This window comes from Macaca fascicularis, chromosome 5 (assembly GCF_037993035.2).
Source record: "Macaca fascicularis isolate 582-1 chromosome 5, T2T-MFA8v1.1".
Taxonomy (NCBI): domain Eukaryota; kingdom Metazoa; phylum Chordata; class Mammalia; order Primates; family Cercopithecidae; genus Macaca; species Macaca fascicularis.
The window spans coordinates 126,435,354-126,448,889 of NC_088379.1; the positions used below are offsets into that span (position 1 = coordinate 126,435,354).

Below are 13,536 nucleotides of genomic sequence, written 5' to 3' on the forward strand. Positions count from 1 at the left end.
GCCCAGATATTTGAGACTAGCCTGGACAATGTAGTTGACACTCTGTCTCTAAAGAAAAAAAAAAAGATGACAGTTCTCAATCTAATGAACATTAATGTGGCATTGCCACTCATAGCTTGTCTTAGATTAGCCGAACGTAGTGCTCAAACATTAAAGACGTAAACTGAAAAAGTATATCCAAAATGATACATTTTCAGTGCTGAGGTTAGCCTAAAAGAGAGATGGTGTGGAGGTGGAGGCAAACAGGGAAAGCACTGAAACTCTCAAATTATATTCCAATGCCTACAAGTTAGATAAGAAGCTACTCTTCTAGTTTAAAAATATGGTCCTCTTTATTCTGTAATGAAAAATGTCACTCACACTGCCATTGGCACATCCAGTGGCCTCACCTAGCATTGTGAAAGCCCTTCGGTTGGTGTATTGCCACTTCATTTTAAAAGGATGCACAAGTCCCTGGTGCCTTTCCACAGCAATGCAGGTCATAGTGAGAATTTCTGTCACAACAGCGGTAGACTGGACAAATGGCACCATCTTGCAAATGAAAGCACCTGCAGCAAGGAAATAGGACAAATCATACATCAAAACAAAAAGAATAAAGGTTTCATCTGTGTCTTTGTAATTATCACAATCAGTTCATTCTGAGCCTCTGCCAAAAAGTTTGATAACTGTAATTACACTGTAGACGCAAAATAATTGAAAAATGTTGCATTGGCTTATCTTTCTCCCTCTAACTGAATTCTACGTTCCTAAATGCTATGCAATTATGTATAATAAGACAATGAGAGGACAAATCCGTATCTAGCCATAGAAACAGTGGAAAAAAAGCAATATGACCTTTGCTTGGGGAAGGGCAAAGTCATTGTGAACTGGCCGCCTGGGCTCTACACTACAGAGTAATCTTTGACTCTCGGTTTTCTTTTGGCTTCCTGTCAAATCACAACAAAGGAATAGTTCTCATCAAAGACTCCCATATTTCTTCTTTTATCATTTGTTCTCCTTTGGCTCCCTGTCTAAGACTTTATATATGTATTACACCATTATACTCCAAACTGATTTTACTTTCTCTAATGCAATGGTCTCAAACTGGTAGCCACTAGGCAAGATTTGGCTTGAAAACATGCTTTATTTGGTTTACATAAGAGTTTAAAATATTTGTCAATCTTTTAAAATGTTTATACTATCTGTCTGGCCTCTTTACCATCTGGATTTGTGAGTCTTGGTCTGGCACCTCTGGTCTTGAACCCATGCTGCTGGCTGCTACCAAATTCATGATTCCCAGCTACTAGAGAATCACAAACTCAGGGAATATGAAGTTGGAAGACTCATCAGAGGTTATCTAGTCCTAGTTTATACCAAAAGCAGAAATTCTCTCTTCAACTTCTCTCCGAAATGCTCTGCTGAGCTCTGCTTAAATACAGGTTGAACATCTCTAATCCCAAAATCTGAAATGCTCTAAAACCCAAAGCTTTTTTGAGTGCTGATATGATGCCACAAGTAGAAAATCCCGCATCTTCCCTCATGTGACAAGTCACAGCCAAAACACACAAAATTATTTAATATATTGTACACAACTACCTTAAGGCTATGTGTGTAAGGTATATAAGAAGCATAAATGAATTTCATGTGTAGACTTCGATCTCATTGCCAAGATATCTTATTATGTCTACAAATATTTCAACATTCCAAAAAATCTGAAATCTCAAACACCTCTGGTCTCAAGCATTTCAGAGAAGGAATACTCCATGGGAGGTCTCCTTACTTTCATAGCCCTGCTTCAGGTCTTTGCATGGCTTTTCCAGCTCCTTGGAATGCTCTTCTCTGAGATCACTCCCCTACATCCTTCCCTGAAGTCTGCTCAAATGTCATTGTGATGGCTAACTCTATGTGTCCAGTTGACTGGCTTAAGGAATACCCAGATAGATAGAAAAATGTACTTCTGGGTATGCCTGCGAGGGTGTTTCCAGAAGAGATGAGCATTTGAATCAGAAATCAGTGGGAAAGATCCTCCCTTCGCAGTGTGGTTGGGCAGCATCCAATCCACTGAAGGCGTGAATAGAACACAAAGGCACAGGAAGGATGAATTTGCTCTCTACTGAAACTGGAACGTGCACCTTCCCCTGCCCTTTGACATCAATGCTCCTGGTTCCCACACACCTTCTGACTTAGACTGGGACCTACATACACAGCTCCCCAGGCTCTCGGGCCTGCAAGCTTGAACTGGATCTCCACCACTGGCTTTCCTGGGCATCTAGGTGGCAGATAGTGGGTCATGGAACTTCCCAGTGTCTGCAATTGAGTGAGCCAATCCCTCATAATTAATCTCTCCTAAATATCTCCAAATATCTTATAGGTTCTGTTTCTCTGTAGGGCCCTGACTAATACAGTCACCTTCTCAATGAGGCTGACCTACTCTAACAATCATATTTGTAATTGAGCCTGTCCCATTCCCTATCTCCTCTCATTCCTCATCTCTTTTATTCTACTTTTTTCCCATAACTCTTTCACATGTTAACATACTGATATATAATATATATGCTGCTAATTTGTTTTTTATTTTTATTATTTTATTGTTTTATTATTTATTTACCTCTACTAAAATATAGATAATGCCCGAGCAATAATTTTTGTCTATTTGTTTCACTGATGTATTCCCAGCTTTAAGAATGGCAATACAGTAGGCCATTAATAAATATTCACTGAACTGAAAAGAACAAATGAGTAGGAGGCTCGTCACTCCTAAAGGCATCCCATTCTATTTTAGAGAGGCGCTAATTAGAAAAAGTGCTTTTAAACTCCACTCATTTCTAGCTTTGTTCTCAGAGTCTCAGAACCAACCATGCTTTCCAAACAGTGGCTCCACCTGTATTTGACAGAAGCCTTTGTGTCACTCCTGTCTTTCCTAGTTGTCTCAGCTGTTTCTCATTTGCTATGCTTTTCAGAGCTTTAAAAGGTGAATGGAGAAGGGAACCCCCATGGACCATGGCCATGCACTAGGCAGAAGGGAACTCACCAATGTTCAGGATATGGCTTGGCCAAGGCAGAAACTGTGGGACTGTATTGGCTCCCCAAGGCTGAACACCCTCTTCTGTGACTGAAACTGATGTTTACGTCAGTCTTCTGTGCTGGACTTTTCAAATGATTGGCTTCTGTTGAACTTGAAATCAACTTGAAACGAACTGGATCACTTTAATAGAAATTTTGTTAACCCAAGACTCCCTTACCTCCTATCCTATGCCTAAGGGGAAAACGTACTTAGATATCACTCTAGATACTCCCTTCCCAATCCTTTTTGGGGGCTCCAAATGGCAACCCAAGAACCAATCCCACTCACTTATATTCCTTGTTACAGTTTCCCAAGACAAAATCCTGTTCAACTTTAAGGCCTTCTTTTGTTTAGAAAGATGGTTTAGATGCCAACAGTGGGAATTTACTTTCAATGTTAATAAATTCCACTGTGTTTGAATAGTTACTATACTGTGAATAAATCAGTTTATCTCAAATCCTGGTTTGGATGTGATACTTGAATAAATGAATATGGGTATAAATTATTAATCTGCATATTTATTCTAGGTTTTATCTCTTTTCTTACAAATTTAATCTGAACTTTTTCTATTGAGAAGAACCTTGTACTTTTAAACATTTTATAAACGATTTGGTTGAAAGGAAAGATATTTTAAATACTGCTATCCAAACAAAAGAGAATTTTTGCTGCATTCATTGTAGTGTTATCTCATTATAGTGTTATCCATCCCAAATATATTCAGTTTGTGTATTACAGCACAGGATGTCTGTCAATTGATTCATTGATATCAGGATACACTCTGATTCTGCTTTATCTGATCTCTTAGCCACTCTGAGCCTCAATTTCATCATTTGAAAAAAGGGATTAATAACACCCATCTGGTGCTGACGAGTTGATGGGTGCAGCACACCAACATGGCACAAGTATACATACGTAACAAACCTGCACATTATGCACATGTACCCTAGAACTTAAAGTATAATTTAAAAAAAAACAACACCCATCTGTCAAAGGACTGATGTATTTCAAAACGTGGCAAAAACACCTAATACTGGATACATTCTTTAATAAATGGCAGCTCTTTTATCATTGGGCAGCCCTATTAAAAGAATTAAGGTAAATACGATACACTTGGGGATGACATGTTCTTTGTGGATAAACTGACCATTAAAGAACACCTAATCTAATAACCTTATTTCCCAGAGAAAGACACTGTAGTTTAAAGAAGTTAAATGATGTGCTCATGTCCGCACATCTATTTATTGACAGAATGAGTCCAGGTTGTCTGACTCCAGTTCCTTCCGTTACGCCACCCTCACTTATCTTATGCCCAAGCTATGTGGCAGTTTTCTTGTCTACCTGCTCATAAATCATCTGTTTAATAACCCACCTGTGAATTTCACACCAAGCTGTAGTATAATCTGTCATTTTACCATTTTAATAAATTTGGAACAGCATTTGCCCTATTCATTACTTCTGACATTTCTCCAACCAGCTCTCTAAGAAATTACTGACAGTGTTTCCTTGACCACATTTCCAAGTTTCTTCAAAGTTCTGTCATGTAATTTATCTAGGATGTAGGTTTGAGTTCTTTTAAAAATAGGTACATGCTCTTTTGCTATCTACTTACTTATCTTGGATATTTATTTTCATTCTAAACATTTGCCCTTTTTAATTGAGAGAGCACTTTTCAAGGTCTAGAAGACTAAAACAAAATAAACATTGAAGAGTTCTGGTTTTTCTCTGCCCTTCATTAAGCCTATCATCAAACCTCCCTTTCTTTTTCAGCTTCTTGTTCTGGTAATCTCTTTGTTAGCTCTTCAGTCAGCTTATTTTACCTTTTATCTTTCCCAGTGTGAACTGTATGGGTCTAAATTATTTGTAAGAATGTGTCTTGTGAAATTTCTTCCCATAAACGTGGTAATTTTAAACTGGGATAATCCTACATTCCCTGCAAAAGGCACTGTTTACTTGGGATGTCCTTCTTTTTTTTCCTTACAGGACAATCAGATGTTAATATCAAAGCTGTGCTTCTTAAAGTCAGCCTGGAATGGGTGTTTCTCATATTTTGATATTCCAGCATCCACCTCACTTCTCCAAATGGCAACATGATTTCTTTTTAGAATATTAACTCTCCCCCACTTTGGGCAGGTTAGGTAAGAGCTCCTACTTAGGAGGACAAAGCAGTAATAGGTGAGATCCTTCTTAGTGTTGAAAGGTTGAATGCAGATGAAAGAGAGATTTGGGGAGGTGTGGTCACGTGCTCACCAGATCATAAGTGCTAACAGGTCACTGCTGAGTTATGGCTACTGAACTGTGAGGTCCCTTGGTCGCTTTCTGTTGTAGATCCATTCGTTCAGCTTCACACTGATCCTGTGAGCCTTCAACATCCTTCCAACACATTCCCTTCTCTTGAGCTACTTAGCTATCAACTGTTGCTTGCAACGAAGTAGAATTATTTGATATACTTCTCTTCTGCTACCTTATTCTCTGGAAGGTAGGTTTTTTAAAATGTAGCGTACTATGGGCTATGTTCTCTCTGGGTGTACTGTTAACTCTAAGATTAGACAGTCCTCAATCCTACTACTACAGTTTGCCTCCACTGCTGCTTCCATTTCTACTATGTCTGACTCTTGGGATAGAGGTTACAATCATTTTATTTTGCCTACTGGATTAGGAACAATTGCTTTGGTTTAATATCTGCTGCCTTCAATTTCCAACTTTAACACATTTATATAACTTTATTGTGCAAAACATGAACCTTTTGCTCTCACTGAGAATGGTGTTCACTCTCCTATCCACTCAGCCACCACCACACAGAGCAAGTCTCAATTCAAAGAGAAGCAAGACTACATTATTTCTAAACATGATGTTTGAAAATTGAAAACAGTTTGGGCAGTGTTTGTATTCACTTTAGTGTGTAACAGTGACTTTAAAAAGGATCTGAATGGAAAGAACAGAATGAAAAAAAAAACAGTCTTTAACTGTAGAGAAGATTAAAAACATTATTAATTTAGAAAATAGTATAATGAGGTATAATTGCATGAAAGTATCTAATGATAAGAACTACTCTGAATAATTGTTCCAAGGTTATTGAAAAACAAGTGAATAGACACATTGCAGTTTCATAAAGGAAAGGTTACTTGATGCAACCACTATTTGAAATAATGGTCTAACAGATTATAGAACAATCTGGCATGTAATTACCTTAATTTCATGTACCCAATAAACAAATCATATTCAAACAGTCTATGCATCCTTGTCCCAATACAACCTGTAGGTTTCTAGTTGCATCTAACGTGTTTCATAATTAAGCAGCTTCTAATGAGCAAATTTACCAAATCTTGAATCCTATTTCACTCCCCTCAACCACATCCTGTTGTAGAAGAGTAGGAAACAAGTTAAATATAGTCAAGATTAGAACTGCTGTACAAGTGTGGCTGAGAACCACACAAGAACAGACCTATGGACTTCTTCAACTGGAAAGCCCTTCCAGAGAAGATCCAGACTTGTGGCTCTATCAGTGTTCCAAGGAGCACTACATTTCTACACGGTGCTGTAGGAGTTGCCTACAGAAAGGGGCAGGCCAAATGTGAAGAGGCAGAGAGGGCTCCAAGCTCCAGCCCTGCATCAACTAAAGCAGCTCCAACTGTATATAGCATAATTTGCTGGGGTCCCAGCATCTAAAGCATCTGCAATTTTAAGGAATATTTTATAAGACCCCAAAGTAGACTCATCTGATATACACTGGAATATTCTGCTGATTTAAACTGTAAAGACTAAAGATGAGAACCTTAATTGCTAAATATTTTTAAAATAGATGTACGGTTGGCCTCTTCTAAAATCTCAGCCCTCCCAGTAATTATTCCTATTATGCATAATACCATTACAAAGCACTCCAAGTGATTATCTTGTGACTTAGAAACTTTCCACTAACACTTTTATCTGTATAACAGGAGAGAGGGAAAAATTTTATCCAGAGGAAGGAAAACCTAGCTCAGGGAAAAGTGGAAGACAAGAGAAGAGGCTGAAGGAAACTCAGCTTCTGATGAGTGAAGGGAAATGGAGAAAAGTCCTATGGCTGCCAGGTGCCGAAAGAAAGATGAGTAAAGAGACTGCAGTGGGAAACTTACAGGTGAAGAAGATGAGCCATTTTTTCTCTAGGATTCTTTCTGGATTCATAAAAGGAGACAGAGGTTGCCCTGCTGGCCCTGAGGGGGACACTTACCTCATTCTATGTATGTACCACAGTCGGTTTAACCATTCATCACAGGAGGACATCTGGGTTGATTCCAGTTTTTGACTTACAAATAAAGCAACTGTTTGTGTACAGGTTTTGGGTGATTTTCGTGTCTTTGGATGCTCAAGAATGTAATTTCTGAGTTGTATGGTAATCATATATTGTTTTAGAAGAAACTACCAAACTCTTTTCCAGAGTAGTATCATCTTACATTCTTGCTGGCAATGTATAATTGATTCCGTTTCTCTACATTCTCACCAGCATTTGGTGTTGTCTCTAATTTTATTTTCACCATTCTGATAGCTGTGTAGTAATATATCACAGTGGTTTTCATTTGCATTTCCCTGATGGCTAATAATGCTGAACATCGTCTCATGTGCTTATCTGTTATCTTTATATCCCCTTTAATAGAAATGTTTCTTCATATCTTTTCTCTATTTTCTGACTAGACTGCCTTTTTACTGTTGAGTTTTGAGAGTTCTTTGCATATTGTAGACACTAGTCCTTTTTCAGATAGGTGCTTTTTAAATATTTTCTCTCAGTCCGTAGCTAGTCATTTTATCTCTTCACATGGGCTTTCACAGAGCAAAAGTGTTTAATTCTGATGAGGTTCAATTCATCAGTTGTTCCTCTTATGCACTGTGATTTTAGTGTCAGTTAAAAATTCTGAAAACTCTGTGTCTAGTCTTAAACTTTTCTCATTAAAAAAAAAAGTTTTATAGTGTTACATTTACATTTAAGTCTACATAATACATTTTGAGTAAAATGTTGTATAAGGCATGAGATTTACTTTAAGGTTTTGTTTGTTTGTTTTGGCCTATAAGTTTGCATTTGCTCCAATACTATTTGTGAGTAGGCTATCCTTTCTCCACTGAATGGCACCTTTGTCAAAAAATCAGCGGATTACATGATGTAGATTTATTTTTGGGTCCTTTATTCTGTACCATTGATCTACGTCTATTCCTCCACCAACACCACATCATCTTGATTGTTTTATATACCTAGTAAGCCTTAATATTGGGTAGGGTGATTCCTCTCACTTCGTTCTTCTTTATCAACATGGTTTTAGCTATTCTAGGACCTATGTCTATTCACATAAATTTTAGAATAAGCTTCTCTACACTTACAAAAATTCTTGCCCAGATTTTAGGAGAAATTACATTAAACCTATAGATCTATTTTGGGAAAACTGGCATCTTTAATATGTTGAATCTTCCAATCCACAAACACAGTGTCTCTGCATTTATTTATGTATTCTTTAATTTCTTTCATCAGCATTTTTGTAATTCTTAGCATACAGAATCTATACAAATTTTGGTAAGTGTGTGTCTAAATATTTTATTTTCTTTGGAGTAATTTTAGGTGGTATTGTATTGCTCATTTCAGTTTCTGCATGTCACCTGTTAACAAAACGGGAAAAGTTCCCTTGTCCCCCTCACAGGGCCTGTGATGGGGTTGTGGCTCGATTCTTCAGTACCCTGCTGCTCAAAACCCATGGAGGGAGCAGGCAGATGGGCAGGTCATGGGGCTCTGACCCCATGGCAGTGTCTAGGGATGAATGTTTACAGCTCCTGAAGCCCTGCTGGGCATGTGCTACAGGGTTCTCTTTTAGTTTTGCCCTTTGTAGGCAGCTTGTGTTAGTCAGCTCAATTAGATCCTCTGCCTTATCACAAGGACAGAGGGCTTTCTGTATCCCGGGATTCTTGCCTTGGTATACCGAAGAATTGGATCACCTGTGGGCTTGGAGAATGAGTGCAAGGATTTTTATCGAGTGATAGCTCTTGGTGAAGTGGATGGGGAGGCCAGAATGGGGATGGAGTGGGAAGGAGTGGGAAGGTGATTTTCCCATGGAGTTGAGTCATGGGCTGTCATCTGACTGCTCTGGCCAAACTCTGCAGTTGTTTTGCCAGCTGGTTGCCCGCTGGCATCTGCTGGTGCATGGCCGTGTGCTCTGAGGCTGGTGCGCTCCTTTCAACTTCCAGCTGCTTGTGTCTTTTTCCACTAGTGTGTTCCTTTTGATGTCCAGCTGTTTGTGTCTGTGCCCACTAGGGTCTCAGGGTTTTTATAGGCACAGGATGAGGGCGTGGCAGGTCAGGGTGGTCTTGGGAAATGTAACATTTGGGCACAAAAACAGAAATGCCTGTCCTCACCTAGGTCCATAGGCACAGACCTGGGGGCGGAGCTCTAGCCAGGGACCATGTCCTTCCCTTCCCAGCACTTCCCTGCCCCTCTTCCTGTATCATTAATCTATAGAAATGTGATTGTGTCTTTATCTTACGTGCTGTGACCTTGCTGAACTCACTTATTACCTCTAGGTGTTTTTGTAGATTCTTTGGACTTTTCTACATAGAAAATAATGTCATCTGCAAATATAGACACTTTTGTTTCTTCCTTTCCAATCTGCATATGTCTTACTTATTGTCCTTCTTTCTCTTAGTGGCTTCTACTTTGAGTGCAGTTTTGCATAAGAGTGGTGAGAAGCAGACATCTTTGCCTTGTTCTCAATCTTAGAAGAAAAACATTCAGTCTTTCACCATAAAATATGATGTTAGCTGTAGGTTTCTTGTAATGCTGTTATCAAATTGAGAAATCGCCTCTGTATTACTAACTTGCTGAGAATTTTTATCACGGATGAGTGTTGAAATTTGTCAAGTGTTTTTCTTTGTTAATTGGTGTAATCATATGATTTTTCTTCTTTAGCTTGATGGATATGATAGATTACACTGAGTTTGGAATTTGAGACAGCCTTGCATACCTGGAATAAATCCTACTTCATCATGATGTATAATCTTTCTTATACATTGTTGGATCTGTCTGGCATTATATTGATATTTTGTATGCCAGAGTTCATAAGAGCTATTGGTTTACAGCTTTCTTTTTATTGAACTGTCTTTCTCTGGTTTAAGTGTCAGGACAATGAAGGCCTCATAAAGTAAGTTGGGAACTATTTCTTCCAATTCTGTTTTCTGGAAGAGTTTGTGTAAAATTGGTGTTAACTGTTTTTTAAATGGCAAAATTTCCAGTGAAAGTACCTGGGCTTGGAAACTTCTTTCTTGATAGCTTTTTAATCACAAATTCAATTTTTTTATCTCTTACATTAAAAATTTTTTATCAAAGAATTATGAGCATGTGGTTTAAAATCAGAAGGGCTGCAATAAAAAAGAATAAGTGTCTGCCTATTTCCCAACAACCACTTGCTTTTAATTCTACTGTTGGGGGCACTACAATCTCTAAATAAATTGCCTTATACAGCTTTTCTTTTGATTTATTGATTTCAGATGATATATAGATTACCTTCTTGGGTAGATGGGCTATTGGTTCACTTTTGTCATTTCCCACTGTTGCTTCTCCCACAGCTTCTAATTTTCTTACAGTTATAACACTGTCTTCAATAACTTATTTGGAAAGGTTTTAGGGGATGTATTTCTTAAATTCTAGCATGTAGTTTCTTCTACTTTGACTTTTAAAGTAATATATTAACACCCTCTTCATTAGTCTATTAGCTTCCAACAGTTTATCTTGTCCCCCACTTGTGAGATGATACCTCATCTCTGTACCTCTCTCCTCCTATTTTTGCATTCTTCTTTCTCCAAATGTCTTGTATCTATACCTTTACATTTACTCTATCTAAAGACTGATAGCTTTTCATTCTGTTCCACAGCCATATTAAGTATTATTCCCTTGGCCTACTTTGTAATTATAAAAGATTAAAACCATATACAGCATTTTAATTACCATGACTAATATTAACTACAAAGCCAATGTGTATGTTTTAAACCTATCTCCTTTTTAGTGACTTTATAGTCAAGATCCTTGTGAATATATCTATTGCTCTAAAGCATACCGTATTTTAATCGGCTTTTTATATGGATGTAACTTTTTTATAGAGTATTTTTGTTTATTTAATTTTTCCTAGAGTTTTGGGTTGTGTTTCTTTTTTCTAGTTGGAAGAAGAACCATATATCTTCTTCACCACAGTATAATAGTTTAGAGTATAGGCTCTAGAATTGGGCTGTCTGAGTTTGAATCATGGGTCCATCACTTGCTAACTGTGACCTAAGGCAAATTATCTTACTTCACTGTGTCTTGGGTTTTCTTATCTATAAAATGTAAAAATAATAACAGTACTTCCCTCATAGGACTCTTGAAGGATTAAATGAGAAAACAAGCCTACTGTGTTTAGGCCAGTGTCTAGTACTATGTGAAAATGCATTAGCTATTCTTATTATTATCATCATCATTATCATTTTTACTATTACATCTCAACTTTTAACATCACACATATACTGCTTGGAATCAATTCCACTGTTTGTTATTTTAATACTTCTTTCTAGAAGACCACTGACTTCCAATTTTGATGACTGCAGGCTGTGTTTTGCTTTGTTTTGTTTTTAATGATCACTCTACAGCTGTCATCATTAAATTCATTTTCAATCGATTTCTTCTCTGGTTTTTTTAATTTCATGGTTTTTCATTTCTTGTATTTTACCCATATTTTGCATAATATTTTTCAAGTAACTTCTTCAAAATAATAAGGAAAGTAAGTTCTTTACATTCTTATATATCTTAAAATGGCTGTAGTTTGACCTAAATTCAACATCATCTGCCTTTAGAATGTTGAAGACCTTACTTTATTGACTTTTAGCATCCACTGTTGGTGCTAACCTGTCTATATTGTCAGCTTGATTTTTGCTCCCTTATAAATATCCTGGTTACTATTCGGAAGATTTTATTGATCTCTTTGTAACTAGAAGTCTGAACTGTTATGGGGATGTATTGAAACACGTGTCATTTTTTTTTTTACTCTTTTTCCATAGCCCTGTGTGTACCTTTTACATTTGGCAACTCTCAGTCCTTTACCTCTGTGCTTTCCTTTGTGTCTTTAAGAAATAACTCCTATTGATCAGCTATTGGAATTCCTGAATTGATCCTCCTATGTTTATACCTTTTATATATAGATATAGATTTGCCTATTTGCCCCACATTATGGAGACGTTCTTGTTTTTGTCTTCCAACCCTTCTAATGTATGTATAATTTCAGCAATATTTTTACTTTCAAAAGCTTTTCTTGCTCTTAAAATATTTCTTTTCAAAGAAGCTTGTTCTTGATCTATGAAGTCAGTCTCATCTTAAATCCAGACACATACCCCCAATTTAATATCAGAAACCCATTCTTGAAAATGAGACAGTCTATATGGAAATGTGCCCTGGTCACCTATTTCCTTTTGTTTAAAAGGCCAAATTAAACTTCTAACAGATTTCATTAAGTATAACTAAAACATAGGAAAGCCAGCATTTAAAATATAATATCTTAAAATAATTGGTCTAATTGATTGCAAAACAATTAGAATGGTTATCAGATTGTTTGTATGCATGCTACTCTGTATCAATAACATGCCCACTTTTCATGGTACATCATAAATATTTTTTTCCAATAAGGCATAGCAATCAGCACACAGCAATTTATAAAGGCATTAGAAAATGCAGGTAAAATTTACAATGAAAATAGGGCAATTACCTGGGATGACCCGTTACTCCTGAAGAAAAAAGCAAACTGGAAACTTGAAGAAAGTGGAAAGGGAAGGATGGTTAAAATGTAGTCATTGTCAAGGCCTATGGAAAGTGACATCATAGGTGAGCTGGATGACAAAAGGGCAATTTCATGCAAGAAACAGGCAGAGATTCTTTGTCATTTTCATTCTGGGGTAGGGACTTATAAATGATGAATGGATCTTCAGGGGATGCAAGTGTCATTTTAGGATGAAAAACTACAAAATCAAGCTTTACTTAACTCTCTTCAAGTTTATGTTCACAGATTTTTTTTGCACAGCGTTATAAGAGTCAGGCACTCACAGTCCACCAAGTTCCAGGATAATATTTATCACTGTGTTTGTTTAGTCCCCATATTATTTTCAGCGAGCAGTGTCTGGTGGTTTGATTGAAGGCTCTCTCTGTTATCACTATGATCAACTATTTCAGATTGACATTCTGAACAAGTTTAGTACTTGATTACTCAGCATTACATTTAAAGAATTCATCAATATCTTTTTCAATCTCTTCTCAAAACAAATCTTCTTTGCAAGAGTAACAATGGCAAAGCATGGTTTACACTGAATAAAATGATATGATGCCTCTCTTAGTGTCAACATTCGGCACATGCATCCCTCTGTGAACACTAGGCATGCTTTTCAAAACACCTACTTGTGATTTTGATGTATTTGGAAGGTATTTTATTTTTGGAAGGTAGCTTGATATTTTCCCTATATATCATTTT

The 13,536-nt window shown here is 37.1% G+C and overlaps 1 protein-coding gene across 3 annotated transcripts in view; it reads right to left on the bottom strand.

Annotated features, from left to right (window-relative positions):
• QRFPR (pyroglutamylated RFamide peptide receptor) overlaps positions 1 to 13,536 on the bottom strand; it is a 55,982-nt gene that overhangs the window by 12,693 nt on the left and 29,753 nt on the right. For 2 of the 3 annotated variants that reach the window (XM_005555826.5, XM_074040984.1), the window contains exon 2: positions 390 to 548. In XM_005555826.5, coding sequence (XP_005555883.1) covers positions 390 to 548 — 159 coding nt within the window. Of the gene's footprint in view, positions 1 to 389; positions 549 to 3,010; positions 3,185 to 13,536 lie in introns of all 3 variants that reach the window. The other variant, XM_074040983.1, reaches the window with a different exon arrangement.